Source organism: Larus michahellis, chromosome Z, assembly GCF_964199755.1.
Source record: "Larus michahellis chromosome Z, bLarMic1.1, whole genome shotgun sequence".
In the NCBI taxonomy this organism is placed as follows: domain Eukaryota; kingdom Metazoa; phylum Chordata; class Aves; order Charadriiformes; family Laridae; genus Larus; species Larus michahellis.
Window position 1 is genome coordinate 25,980,355 of NC_133930.1, and position 14,464 is coordinate 25,994,818.

The 14,464-nt window shown below is 37.1% G+C and overlaps 1 protein-coding gene across 1 annotated transcript in view; it reads left to right on the forward strand.

The window, feature by feature from the left end:
* Nucleotides 1-14,464, forward strand: part of AP3B1 (adaptor related protein complex 3 subunit beta 1) — a 171,751-nt gene that overhangs the window by 61,067 nt on the left and 96,220 nt on the right. The window contains exons 8-12 of the mRNA XM_074569713.1: nucleotides 6,525-6,686; nucleotides 8,849-8,946; nucleotides 11,539-11,593; nucleotides 11,673-11,744; nucleotides 14,264-14,326. Coding sequence (XP_074425814.1) covers nucleotides 6,525-6,686; nucleotides 8,849-8,946; nucleotides 11,539-11,593; nucleotides 11,673-11,744; nucleotides 14,264-14,326 — 450 coding nt within the window. The remainder of the gene's footprint in view (nucleotides 1-6,524; nucleotides 6,687-8,848; nucleotides 8,947-11,538; nucleotides 11,594-11,672; nucleotides 11,745-14,263; nucleotides 14,327-14,464) is intronic.

The window sequence follows — 14,464 nt, forward strand, 5'->3', positions numbered from 1 at the left end:
TAAAGACTGCTACTGAAAGGAAATGTCTCGGTTTTGTCCTTCTCCCTTTGCTATCTATTGCTTTCAAAAATTCAGCAGTTCTAGTGATCCTATGATCACAAAGTGAGTCAGATCATTTTGCTTATCCTGATGAAAATAAAACGTGCTTTCAAAAAAACAAATGAACAAACTAACAACAAACTTCTAATGGCATAGGTAGTCTTCAATCAACTGTGAAACTGCATCTAAAGTAGTTGAAAGAACAAGAGAGAGCATGGGACTATTTCAGTATACTCCCTGAACTCTCATGCTGTCTCTCCCCTTTCAAAAAGGATCAGAGCGTTGGGATTTTTTCTGATATACCTGCTAATATGTAATAGTTATTATCAGTTTGAACTCTAATTGGAAATCTGTCAAAGTAATATTTGAGTGCTACCAAATATCTGGCATTTCTTCAAGGACGTATGAAGAAGCATCTCTCACAGCTTATGTAGGTGCAATATAGATACTGAGGACTGGAGAATAAGTGTGCAGGAAATTATCTGTGGAAGCTGACAGTTGTTGATTCAACATTAATAGTTAAAGCAGGAAGACTTTCATCTCCAAGTGCAAGAGTCTTGTTTTCAGTCATAGAATCATAGGCTTGGAAAGGACCTCTGGAGATCATCTAGTCCAGCCCCTCTGCCAGAGCAGGGTCACCTCGAGCAGGTTGCACAGGAACGTGTCCAGGTGGGTTTTGAATGTCTCCAGAGACGGAGACTCCACCACCTCTCTGGGCAGCCTGTGCCAGTGCTCTGCCACGCCCAAAGTAAAGACATTCCTCCTCATGTTTAGATGGAACATCCTATGCTCAAGTTTGCCCATTACCTCTTGTCCTGTTGCTGGTCACCACTGAAAAGAGCCTGTCACCATGCTCCTGACATCCACCCTTTGTTTTCAGTCCTGTGTTGGCAGTAAAAATATTAGAGTGTTAGCAGTACTGCTTTCTCCATTATAGCCTATTCATACTTTCTTTCCTGGTTGGAGTCCAAGATGTAGACCTAGTGTAAGGGGCATGCTGTTCTGGCTGCTATAAGAGTAGCTGGACGCCACTAGCACTGTTGCTGAGCATGGAGACTCTTGCTTAGATCTCTGCACAAGGCTTTCCTGCTTTGCTATGATACCAAGAGGTTTCAGTTATGCTTGCCATCTTGAAGCAAGCTCTGTGCTGCTTCAGAGGGGAATTAATAGTTGTCCCCAGTCTCTTCCTTTTGTACAAGCTTCAATACTTGCAATACAAAGTTTAGCTGGGGCCAGAGCACAATTCAGCTAGGTCTCTAAGACGAGGTTTGTGCTTGGTGGTCTGAATTCTTGGCCGTAGTTTATTGTACCTTGGTCAGCTTGAAGGGTTCAGTTTCAGGTTTTCTGCCTTCACCCTGAACTATTTAACAGAATACTGGTACTATGTGTTATCAAGAAATAAGGCTTGTCTGTGATAGCAGGAGTTATAAAAGTAACTTGGTGTGCATGCCAAAACAGACCTGGTTACTCAGGTAAATGTAGACTTACAAAAAAGTCTGAAGAGACAGATGAAATATTGAAAAAACAGATGAAATATTCTGTTGGGATATAGCTGGGAGAAGTCTCATGATTGCTGCCCTTGTTCTTGTGAGGGACTTCAACATACCAGATGTCTGCTGGAAATCCCATACAGTGGAGACCAGACAGTCTAGGAGGTTCTTGGAGTGTGTGGATGATATTTTCCTGGCACAGCTGGTGAGGGAGGGAGCCAGCTAGAGAAGGAACCCCACTGGACCTGCTGTTTATGAACAGAGAAGGACTGGTGGGTGATGTGATGGTTGGAGGCTGTCTTGGGCACAGTAAGCACGAAATGATAAAGTTTTCAATACTTGGAGAAGTAAAGAGGGGGGTCAGCAGGACTTCCAAAGTCCAAGTTCCAACAGACTTTGGCCTGTTTAGTGGTCTGGTTGTCAGAGTCCCTTGGGACACAGTCCTGAAGGGTGCATATGAGTCCAGGAAGACTGGACATTCTTCAAGAAGAAAATCTTAAATGTGTAGGAGTAGCCTGTCCCCATGTGCTTGAAAGAAGAGCCAGTGGGGAAGACGACCGGCCTGGCTGAATAGAGAGCTTTGTCTGGAACTCAGGAAAAAAAGGAGTGCTTAAGACCTTTGGAAGAAGGGGCAGGCAACTCAGGAGGACTACAAGGTGATCATGAGGTTATGCATGGAGAAAACTAGAAGGACTAAAGCCCAACTAGAACTTAATTTGGGTACTGCAGTAAAAGGCAATAAAAAATGCTTCTATAAATACGTTGGCAACAAAAGGAGGGCTAAGGAGAATCTCTGTCCTTTATTGGATATGGGGTGAAACATAGTGACAAAGACTGAGCAAAAGGCTGAGGTACTTAATGCCTTCTTTGCCTCAGTCTTTAATAGTAAGACCTGTTGTTCTTGAGGTACCCAGCCACTTGAGCTGTAAGGCAGGGACAAGGACCTGAATGAAGCCTCCGTAATCCAAGGAGAAAGGATTAGTGACCTGCTATGCCACTTAGACACACAAGTCTGGGGGGCTGGATGGGATCCACCCAAGGGTTCTGAGGGAGCTCGTGGAAGTGCTCACCAAGCCGCTTTCCATCATTTATCAGCAGTCCTGGCTAACTGGGGAGGTCCCAGTTGACTGGAAGTTAGCAAATGTGCTGTCCATCCACAAGAAGGGCCAGAAGGAGGATCTGGGGAACTACAGGCCTGTCAGTCTGTCCTTAGTGCCGGAGAGTGTTGCACGTCTTGAGTGCCATCACATGGCACGTACAGGACAACCAGGTGACTGGGCCCAGTCAGCATGGATTTGTGAAACGCAGGTTCTGCTTGATCAACCTAATCTCCTTCTGTGGTGAGATGACTCACTTAGTGGATGGAGGAAGGGCTGTGGATGTTGTTTACGTGGGGTTTAGTAAAGCCTTTGACACCATTTCCCACAGCATTTTCCTGGAGAAAATGGCTGCTCATGGCTTAGACAGATGTATGCTTCGCTGCATAAAAAACTGGCTGGATGGCTGGGTTCAGAGAGTGATGGTGAATGAAGTTAAATCTGGGGACAGTATTGGCGACAGTTCTGTTTAGTATCTTTGTCAGTTATATGGATGAGGGGATTCAGTGCATCTTCAGTAAGTTTGCAAAGGACACCAAGTTGGGTGGGAGCGTTCATCTGCTTGAAGGTAGGAAGGCTCTACAGAGGGATCTGGACAGGCTGGATCGATGGGCTGGGGCCAACTGTATGAGATTCAACAAGGCCAAGTGCCAGGTCCTGTACTTGGGTCACAACTACTGCATGCAGCGCTACAGGCCTGGGGAAGAGTGGCTACAGGCCAGTAGTATCCTGGCTTGTATCAGAAATAGTGATATCAGCAGGGCTAGGGAAGTGATCGTCCCCCTGTACTCAGCTCTGGTGAGGCCGCACCTTGAATACTGTGTTCAGTTTTGGGCCCCTCACTACAAGAAAAACATTGAGGTGCTGGAGCATGTCCAGAGAAGGGCAACAAAGCTGGTGAAGGGTCTATAGCACAAGTCTTATGAGGAGCAGCTGAAGGAGCTCGGGATGTTTAGCCTGGAGAAAAGGAGGCTGAGGGGAGACCTTCTCGCTCTCTACAACTACCTGAAAGGAGGTTGTAGAGAGGTGGGTGTCCAGTGATAGGACAAGAGGCAATGGCCTCAGGTTGCACAAGGGGAGGTTTAGATTGAATATTAGGAAAAATGTCTTCACCGAAAGGGTTGTCAAGCATTGAGACAGCTGGCCAGGGAAGTGGTTGAGTCTCCATCCCTGAAGGTATTTAAAGGACTTGTAGATGTGGTTCTGGGGGCCATGGTTTAGTGGTGGACTTGGCAGTGTTAGGTAAACGATTGTACTTGATTATCTTAAGGATCTTTTCCAACCTAATTGGTTCTATGATTTTAAATGTACAGTTGTTACTTTTTGGTGGTGAGTATAGTCAGCAGTTCAGGTTGAGGCTTAAGGGGTTGTGAGTGATTGAATGTTTTCACATTTCCTGGTAACTGCTCTCCATGTCTGGGATGATTAATGGAATTTGAAACAACAATCCTTGTAAATCAAGTAGCTTGCAGGTTTTTATCTTTCTCCTGGCTGTTTTACATAATACTTTGCTTTCCTTTCCATGGTAGTGTGCAAATCTTGCAGTATTACATATTCTCTTTGTCTTAGTAAGGTCCTTGCAACTACAAATTCTGACTAAGTTGGACTTCATCAACTTGATTTTAATGAATTTCAGTTCATTAAACTTATTTCCCTGTGTGTCATCATCATCCTTTGTACAGAACATAATTATTTCATACCAGTTCTCAACAGATTTGAGAGAAGCGGAATATTCTAAGATTGCAATAAAATACATGACTATGAGAAAAGACCACATTAATACTTCTGCTGTGGGGGTATGAAGAAAGTGATTCAATATAAAGACTCTAATGGGATTAAGTTACTTTATAATTATTTGGAGCTCTGTTCCAAGGATGTTTCTAACCAACAATTCTTAAAAAAAAAAGTCAGAAATGTGAGAGCTCAAGCTGTTTCTTTACAACAGTGATTAATGAGTTAAATGCAATTTCCAACTCTGTATTCCTGTTGAGTTCACTAGCACTGATATGAGTGCCTGTTAGCAGTCAAGGCAGGGATACTGAAGACTGAATCAATGAAGGTTGAATTATCTGCCTTCTGTTAGAGGAAGCTTCTTCAGTGCAGGGTGAGATGCGCTGGGATCAGAAATTTTGCTTTCAAGTTGCCTGTCCGGTAGGCGAGGGGAGGAATTTGGTTACCTGTACTCTTGATTTAGCATCCTGATTTTTTAGTTTAGAAGGGTGAGTGTCATGAAGATGTATAGACAGAGAAGTAAACAAACTAAATCACTTTAGTTGCTCTTGCATAAGAAATCTAAGAGCTTGCTAGGGATTCTGTAAAACACTGAGAGCACTGTTGGCATCAAGTAGTAAAAATGAGAAGAAATATGAAGGGAAGTTTTGTTTTATGTTTCCTCTCAAATTGTAATAAAAAACAATAAAATGACAACTTTGATTTATTGTCACTTCTTCCCGCCTCTTTGCCTCTACTGAAGGCAAGTTTATGGTCTCTTTTACTACATGTGAGTTTTGACTAAGGCATGCAACAAAGGTTTGAAGTCACCCTTGCCTGGTTTTTTGAAGATCTATTAAATATATCCTTATTTTCCTTTCTGGCTATTCTTCCATTCACTTTTGATCGCTTTGCTACTGCCAGCTAGAATTAAAAAGATATATTTGTCTCAAAAGTAATTGTCTCTTAAAAAATCAGCAATTGTGTATATGACTTAAATAATACTCTTAAAACTGTTGTATACAGTTGGGTATTCTGTAAAATAATTGCAAGAGACTTGAGAGAAAGACAAGCAGAGCTATTGCTATGGTTGGTATTTGGTACCAGCCAGGCTATTATAATGTGAATAGCTCCAGCTAGCCATAGTAAGTGCTCTCTGTCTTAGTTGGGTGTTCTGGTGACAAAGTGTGATGGAAGAATATAGGAGAGCAAGGACACATGCTTGGACATAACAAGTTGTAGAAGGTTTTTAAAAAAATTTTATAACGTTGAGTATTCTCGATATTGATAATCCAGACCACAGCTTCTGGGATCTGACATTCTGTTCTGATCTAATCCTGATGGTTTCCATCTTATATTTCTCTAAGTTTGTGGACTTTTTAATGCTAATTAAATATAAGTATAATGAAACAATTTAAATCTATTCTTTATCCGGTTTTGATCCACATCAGAAATCTTAAGATTTCTCTTAATTTACCATGTTTGCATAATCAGATATATTCCCTTATATTCTTTTATTTATCCCTCTGGAGTAAAAGAAAGGCCTGATTTACTAAAATCTCAAGCTTTAATGAATTATTTCATTGCGTTGTGTTGGTTTTTTTAAGTGATGTTATGCTGATAATTCATAACTTTATTTAAATAGCTCAAGGATTTGTACTTCGTTAGAGGACAGGCTCAGGATGCACAACCTTTTTCTCATGTAGTTTCTTAAGAAAAAAAACCCTGTCCCTTCTTTTGAGATTTTCTATTTTCACAGATAGTTTATATAGTGCTAGAGAAGGAAGAATGCACATGATTTGCATTAAATTTTCAAAAAGGAGGAATTTTAAACAACTGATCGTTTTTAGAAATGTCATTTTTTTCGATCATAGGCTTTAAGTCCAAAAAAGACCAATATTCATATCTGATCTATTTTATAGAATATTAATGAAGATATTTCATTTAGCAGTTCATCTTACTTCTAAGGAAATTTTTGCATATATTATTAAGCTATTTTTCATGTCAGTACATTTACTGCTTTGAGCAAACTGGGGTAGAGGAGCCAATGGCTATTTTAAAAAAAAAAAAAAAAAACAAACGTATAGATCTTCCATGAAACTGTGGTGTTGTATGTTCCTTCCTTAATGACTAAAACTGGTTGATTCAAATATTTTGTATATGTTTTTGTTATTTTGTCTTTTGGTAGGATGATGAGGTGGTTGAAGAATATAATGAAAATAATTTCTATGAATCTGATGAAGAAGAGAAAGAAAAGGATCGGAAAATGAAAAACACCTACACTATGGACCCTGATCACAGGCTGCTGTTACGAAATACAAAGCCCTTGCTTCAAAGCCGGAATGCTGCTGTATGACAAATTCCTTTTTGATTAAAAAGTTAAACTAATAAATATCTACACTTCTAAAAAATTTAAAAGATTGAAAAGTAAAATCTGCATCTCTTTAAAAGTGGTGATAATACTCTCTAGTAACTTATAGAAGTACAGTGGTTCGTTCTTTTTTGAAATTAACTTAGCTTCTAAGTAAAACACCTGAATTGAATGTCAAACGCACTCCAAATATTAAGGACAAACAAAATATTAGAGAAAATGCAAGAACATTTTAATCCAACTTCTATAGCATGTCATGACTATACCATAGCTAGCTTTTAATGCTTAAGTTCTCAGCAACTAGGATGGTTCAAACTATGAGTTTTGGTGGTACAGATTCACAAAGAAAATCATAGTTGTTATTGATTCATTTAAGCTGTGCTTTCCTTTGAGTCTTACGTTTTAAAAGTAGACAATTATGTGCCTAACTTCTTTTTCAGTCTAAGGCAGGTTCTTAGTGTTCGTGCCTTGGTAGTGTTCCAGGATAGATATGACATCATGAGTATAGTATGCTCTGCAATATTTCTGTGAGATTTTAAGTTGCAGGTAAATGTTTAGAACCGGAAAAAGCTGTGCCAATGGTGAGTCATTGTGACATTACTCATATCACAGAACTTTATTTGTAACCTCTGTTTGTCCTCTTAATCAAGACTAGATGTCGTTGGGAAAAGACTTCCAGTGATAATGAGTATTCAAGTCATTGCAAAACCAATTACTGCACCATGATTAAGGCACCTCCCAACCTGTTCTTGATAAGCTAAACAGATCAGGTTTTTGTTTCTCCCCTGGAACATATTTCTAGATTCCAACTAATGTCTAACGCTTCAAAAACACTTATAATCTGCCAGCAGAACTTGGAAACAAATTGAATACAGTTTTACAACAATAATTCTGTTAGAGCACAGCCTTTTGGTAAAACCACTGTTCAATGTCTATATGATAATTCCTCATTTTACACAAAGAACAAGTATGTTAAATATGGTTGCCATCATGCTACATGAAGAGCAAGTTCACTTGCTTATCTTCCACATTCCATAAATAATTTTCTTTATATCTGTTAAATATGGTATTGATTCTCACATTTATGATCTTTAACTTTCTGATATTAAAGTTAACTGGCACGTTTAAGGGCAATTTGTGAAGTGAAATTGTGCTCCTTTGAATTGCTATTACACCAATTTTTGTACCATTCACAGAACTTACCAGCAAATAAATTAATTTCTGTCAGTCATAAAAGATCCCTAGACTATATTGCTAAAAATATTCCAATTATTTCCTCTTTTAAGATGTTTTTAATCGCTTGTTATTGTTTAATAATAATTTTTATTTTGTTGGTACTAAGATTTAAGATACCAAGTCAAATGTCATAATGATGGCTTTACTTGGAGTCTCCTTTCTATGATTTGTTTTGTTTTGAACAGAAAGTTGACTATGACAATATGGTAGGGAAGGGTGTGACATGACTTATTCATGAGCATAAAATTCGTCATTTGTTTTTTACATATGAGAAAACTTGAAAAGAAAAAAAAAAAGTATGTTTTTTAAGTTGCTTGTATCTCAGTCTTCTGCTTTTTCTTATCCAAGATGTTGGTATCCAATCCAGTAGTTTTTTCTTTTTGTTGGATTTGAGACTTTAGAAGTTGCCAGTAAAGTCAGTTGTCATTTTATAAATTGCATAATAGAATAATGGAATGAAGGATTTTAAGTGGAAGCTAACTAGTCGGTAATACTGAACCTGTATTTAGTAAAAATAAAAGCACAAAATTTGCAGAAGTTTTAAAGTATTTCCTCATTAATTTGTACAGCTGATGTTGGCAATATCGACTTATTAAGGATGATATCAGTAGGTTTACAGTTTGAATTACTTAATTTTTTTCTCTCTTTGTCTTTTTTTCTCTGTCTTTATATTATAGTATACAGTAAATACCAGGGAGAATGAGAGGTACTTAATTAGCTTTTATTTTAGAAATAAAAATATTTTTCTTCTGGTGTTTTTCCCCCAGTCTGTTGATTTTGAAAAATGCATGTATGCACTTTGCTTTCTGAAGAGTGAGCTGGTAGTTCTGCAGGTCTGAAGCAAATGTGATAGATATGTATGACAATTTGAAGTTAATACGCTGTTTTGAATGTGCTTCTTCTAGGTGGTAATGGCAGTTGCACAGCTTTACTGGCATTTGGCACCAAAATCTGAAGCTGGTATTGTTTCTAAGTCATTGGTGCGTTTACTCCGTAGTAACAGGTAGGTTAAATCCATACTTTACATTGTTATGTCTACTTTTTTGTGAGAGTTTTTCATACGTGCTTGTTTAGCCATAGTTACAAGAATATAACTATTGCACTTTTAGAGATTTATTTTAAAATTGTCCTGTAATATTAATTTTTACTCAACGATTGAGGATCATTAAAAGCAATTCCATCGTTTTCAGTATCACATTCAGTGATCATTCAATATCATGTTTCATTTGTAATTATGACTTTCATTCTGAGAAGAATCATGGCTGCCTAGTTAGCATACAAATAGGGGCAGTCCTAACTAGTTTGCATAGTTTCTTGATTAATTTTTTTTTATTATTGGCAATTTAATTATATTGGAGTTCCTTACTGTCTTGCTAGGCACTAAAGAAGTCTTCAGATGTGTATTTTCTTTTCCTGCACTGTATATTGAAGACTTCTTGTTGACAGAGAAACTAAGGAACATTTTTGTTAAAATACCACTTAATGCTGCTGAATCCCCTGTTTCCTTAATCCTTGGACTGTTTTTAAAAAATAAATTTATATTTTATTCAGGACATCTAATCTTGACTTTATAATCTTCAGTGTGACCTTGTCTTCTTTCCTATGAAGGACCTCACTGGCCACGTGTTTCATAAGATTGATAATACTCTTTTTCTTTGTGTTCGATAGTTTTGGCATATTATGCTAATATTTGCTGCACAGAAGTGTGGTTTTTTTTCTCCTCAGTCTTTAGATTTTGAACTTCCATGTGTCTGTATGAATAGCCTTGAAGGGGTGATAGGAGATGCAGTGTTAAGATGTTCTCAGAATATCTTTCTAACTAAACATGGTATTTTTGGCTAGAACTTTGCTGTTGATATGATTTCTTTTTTAAAGTTGGTCACATCAAACAGACGAAAAGCTTTTTTTAAAAACACACTTTCGTTGTGTCTGACAAGATTATTTTAACTTTGTGAGCCCAATCACCACAGAGCTCTTTCTCTGTAAACTTCTGCAGCTCACCCATGGCTAATGTCTTTATTATTTAAAAGTTAGTAAAGAGGTAAAATTTGGCTTGATAGAGTATCCATGCTTTTATTTCAGATTAAAATGAATCACTGTTATTTTTGTTTGGTTTTATAGTACAGTATGCTTCCCATTCTCTTTAAACAAAGATAAGTATTGGCTAAAGTTGGGCACATGTGCAGGTAATGTATAGAGCTAAACTCATACTCACAGGTTGAAAGGATCATTTCTTCCATGTTGTTTATTGCTCATTTATATTCAGTTTAATCAAAAGAAGTCACGTTTCCTGTACCTCAACTAGTGCCTAAAGTGGTGCGAGTCTTGTGATTTTCCTATGTTGAATGGCGTGTCTGTTCTCTGTTACCAGTCTGTGTGAAACACTTCTGCTGTTAGAGGCACTTGGAAATAAGCTTTTACTGTTTGCCCTTGAAGTTATGTGTCTATGGCCTTTAAATTAATGTCAAATACACTATAATCTAGTTAGGGTGAGAGTACCTGGAAGAGCATTTCGTAGCAGTTGCCAGTCTTGGTTCATCATGTGCAGCTGACTATTTCCATGTACCTATGTAAGAATTACATAAAAATAGGTTTAAAAGATATTAAGTACTTCTCTATTATTACTTTTCTTTGTAAGCAAAAGCTGTAATTACCACAGGGCTATTAGACAGTTTTGAGTAGGAGGAAGTAATGGATGTGATGATTTCTCTATTAGGATGTGATTTGCATCATGAAAGAATTTCAGCACTCATGGTTCAGAAAAAAATTGTGTAAATTATTACTTAGTTTTTAAGCAAATGGTGGCAGAAACTCTGTAGTTTAAAAGCTTTAGACTAGTACCCAGAATTCTTTTTGCTCACTCCTGCTGAGGCTTTTAAACTAATACATTAATGATGAGAATATCCTTCAAACATGTTTAATGTTTTTGTGTTTAGAGTATTACATAATTCTGTTGCCTGTATCTAGACCAAGTTTATTATGTTAAAGTTCTGCTTTTTGATAGCTGCATATGCCTGCCAGTGTATGCTTTTAAGTCACAGAAGACCCTGGCCCTTTTTAAGAACTACTAGGAAACTTTTTAAGATTAAAAACTTCATAGCAATTCGTGCTAGTTGTGCAACAATTAGCTGCTCTTGTTAACTAATGCAGTCATTTTCACGCTACAGATATAGCCCTTGTGTTTTTGTTCTCAGCTGTGTCATCCTCAAGTATTTAAGTTTCAAGATGCTGGACAAAATGTAAGGTGTTTGTGAGCTATTTCTGGAGATGCCAGGATGATGATGATGTAAACAAAGTTTTGGTTTAAACAAAGATCCAAGGCCTGAAAGAAGCATTGCACCATTGGACTGGTGTCAGTCATTTTTCTTTGCATATTGAATTTTTTAAGAATGAGAGCCTAGTTTCATCATGCATCTTCCTGTGAAGCAGATGAAGGGCTTGTAGCAGTTGGCAATTAGCTTTTTCTTTTTATGTTTGTGACAAGTCACATGTATAAGTAACTTTGGATTCAATTTGAATTGGACTTTCTTTGCCATGTTGCATTATTCTGTGTATCTGTAATTTTGCAGAATAACTCTTGTTTTTCTTATTCTAGGGAGGTGCAGTATATTGTTCTGCAAAATATTGCCACTATGTCAATTCAGAGAAAGGTATACCCTATTTAGAATATTCTAAATCACATTTTATATGAAACACATGCAAAGTACTTAAGTATGTTCTGCTTTTCAGGGCATGTTTGAACCTTATCTGAAGAGTTTCTATGTTAGATCAACTGATCCAACAATGATCAAAACACTGAAGGTGAGTTTAAAAACAAATTCATCTGTATACTACTGGACAACGCTATTTGCAACAGGAAGGTAAAATTTTCTTGCATTGATAAAACACAGATCATTCTGCGCCAAGAACTGTAGAGTTGTGGCTTTTAGTCAAGTCCACAAGTGTCCTTAAGGCTTGTCAGGCTACATGAAAGTTGTCTTGTTACCATGTTGTAGATGGCAGATGGTCTATGTTTTCCACTACAGCTTTTGGCACCTCTCAGTGATACAGAGCGTTACCATTTTTATCTAACTAGCCATTCAAACATTTAAAGTCTGACTGTTTTCATGGGAAGAAGAATCTTCTCAAATGAAGAGAAATGAAATCAGTCTTTGAAACTGTTCACTTAAGAGTTTAAATCTGTTTCCCTGAACAAAGTGAGACAGTGTAGGAGTCCCAGATTCCCTTTGAAGTCAGCATTTGACATGAGAAGTACTTTAGGCTTTCCTCAAGGCCACATCTCAATGCATGTTTTAGGTTGTCGTCGTCTTGTTTTCTCTATTCTTACTCTTTAACGGATGTGAAATCCTTGACAGAACAATAGCGTAAAAATTGTCTACTATTATGTGCCTTTTCACTTGTTTTGCTTTATATTGTCATAGGCACTTGTGTTTAGGAGTGGAAGGTACAGTTTTTTTAAAGAAACATTAATTTTTCCTTATTTTCATTTTGCATCCATTTTGTGCCATCATGACTTGTGCAGAGTGGTGCAGTCCATGATGGCTATGCCCAGCCCATCGTATTTTTATTAGTCCAACATTAAATCTAAGTAAATTTGAGGCAGTTGCAGGCAAAAAGATTTAATGATTATGAAAATTGTCAGGAATACTAGTAAGACTTAGTGTTATCCAGGAAAGTCACTCCTGAAATAATTGGAAGTTGATCAATTTGAATTCCCATATTATTTGATAATACATTGGTTAAGAGGTGGAAAAGTAGAAATTGTGTTTTTTCCTTTCATTGTCTCACATCTTTCTTGGTGGCTGAAAAATTTAGGACAACCTACACTGTTACATACATAAGAAAATCTTGTGCTTTTCCCCACACCCTACTCTTGTAGTTCCATCCCGTCTGCTCTGAGATAGGAGGACAAGACCTGTGGCAGTATTTAAGATGCAGGAGCATCTTGGAATTCATCTGCTTCAGTGTTTAGGTTTCTGTTTTGTTCTCTGTTCCTTCCCAACAAGTTTGTTTTTCGATCACTGCTTAGCATTGGGCTTATATTTTCATGGAGTTACCTATTTTACCACAAATTCTTACTTATAATTAATAGTATATAATTAGTATATAGTAGTATATAATTAGTATAATCAGCTTGAAGGCTGTAATTTTCTCTAAAGTTAAGGTTTTTACTCAGTTATGAGTTAATTTACATTTATATCTATTGAATTTTTTTGCCATTTTATCAACTGGTCACCTAATATTTGAAGGTTTTATGCAGCTTTTCTTAGTAAGCCTTTGTCTTCATTTCTCTGAAAACTGTAGCATCAACTCAAAATCTTGTCTCCTGTCTTCTCATTACTTTCATAGTTCCGTATATGAATATGTTGAAAAGCAGAAGAGCAACAAAGATATTTGTGGGATTCCATTGATAGCCTTCCTGTACTGTAAAATAGTCTCTTTTTTGTGTCTGTTCCTCTCTTTCATTTATCCACTTGCTTTGTATACTATACTAGATACGTATCTTTAAGAGCCTGTGGTGACAGGTTTTATCGAATTGCTTCTGAAGTATAGGTGGACTGTATCAATTTAGTGTCATTGTTTGTGTGCATCCAACTCAAAAAATACCAACAGGTGTCTGATGCATGGCTTCCCTTTACAGAGACAGAGTTGTCTTTTTCTTCAGTTTACTTCAAATGGATTGTATTAGAATTCTTTCTTCTTTAAAGTTAAAACAGCCTGGAATCATACCACCTTAACAATATATGCCAAGTGTTGTATATCATCCTGTTGTTCACCAGGAGCAAAGAAGAGGCCTTCCAGGATCTGATGTTGTTGATGTTGATTAAGATCTGAGGAGTCTCATAGATGCAACTGTTTCTTTCCAGAGTTTAAAGGTCTTTTATTGCCGTTCATCTGAATATAATGGACACTATTTCTCCCCAGCTGCAGTTGTGATTTTCATTATTTCTTCTTACAATGTCACAAGATTCTTATACGCTAAGGCCGGTTGTATAATATTGGAAACCATGCTGCCAGAAGTATTTCAAGTCCATTTAGTATGCAATGCAACAGTGAAGCTAGAGCTCGTAGAAAATGCATCACTGAACCCTAGAGTCCTGCTTTGAAAACCTTTCATGTACTTGCAAGGAGAATATTTCTCCTGAGTGCAATGCTGTTACCAGTTTATACTGAAATCTGGTATACTCTGTTGAATTTTAAGTGGTGTTTTTAGTAGTATTATCACTTATTTATATACAATAAAAGTATAGTATGTATGTGTTACTGTTTATAATATCTTATTTTAGCTTTTGATAAAATATGTTTGTTTTTTCTTGTAGCTTGAAATCTTGACAAGTTTAGCAAATGAAGCCAACATATCAACTCTGCTTCGAGAATTTCAGGTTTGTGCAAAAGTGTATTCCTTTTATATGAAATGCTCTCTGTTGGCCAATTGCCGTTATTGGACGTTTCATCTAGATTCTTAGTCTTAAATTTTTCAAGTTAGTCTTTTCCAGGGTAAAATGTTCTCGGAATGGAAA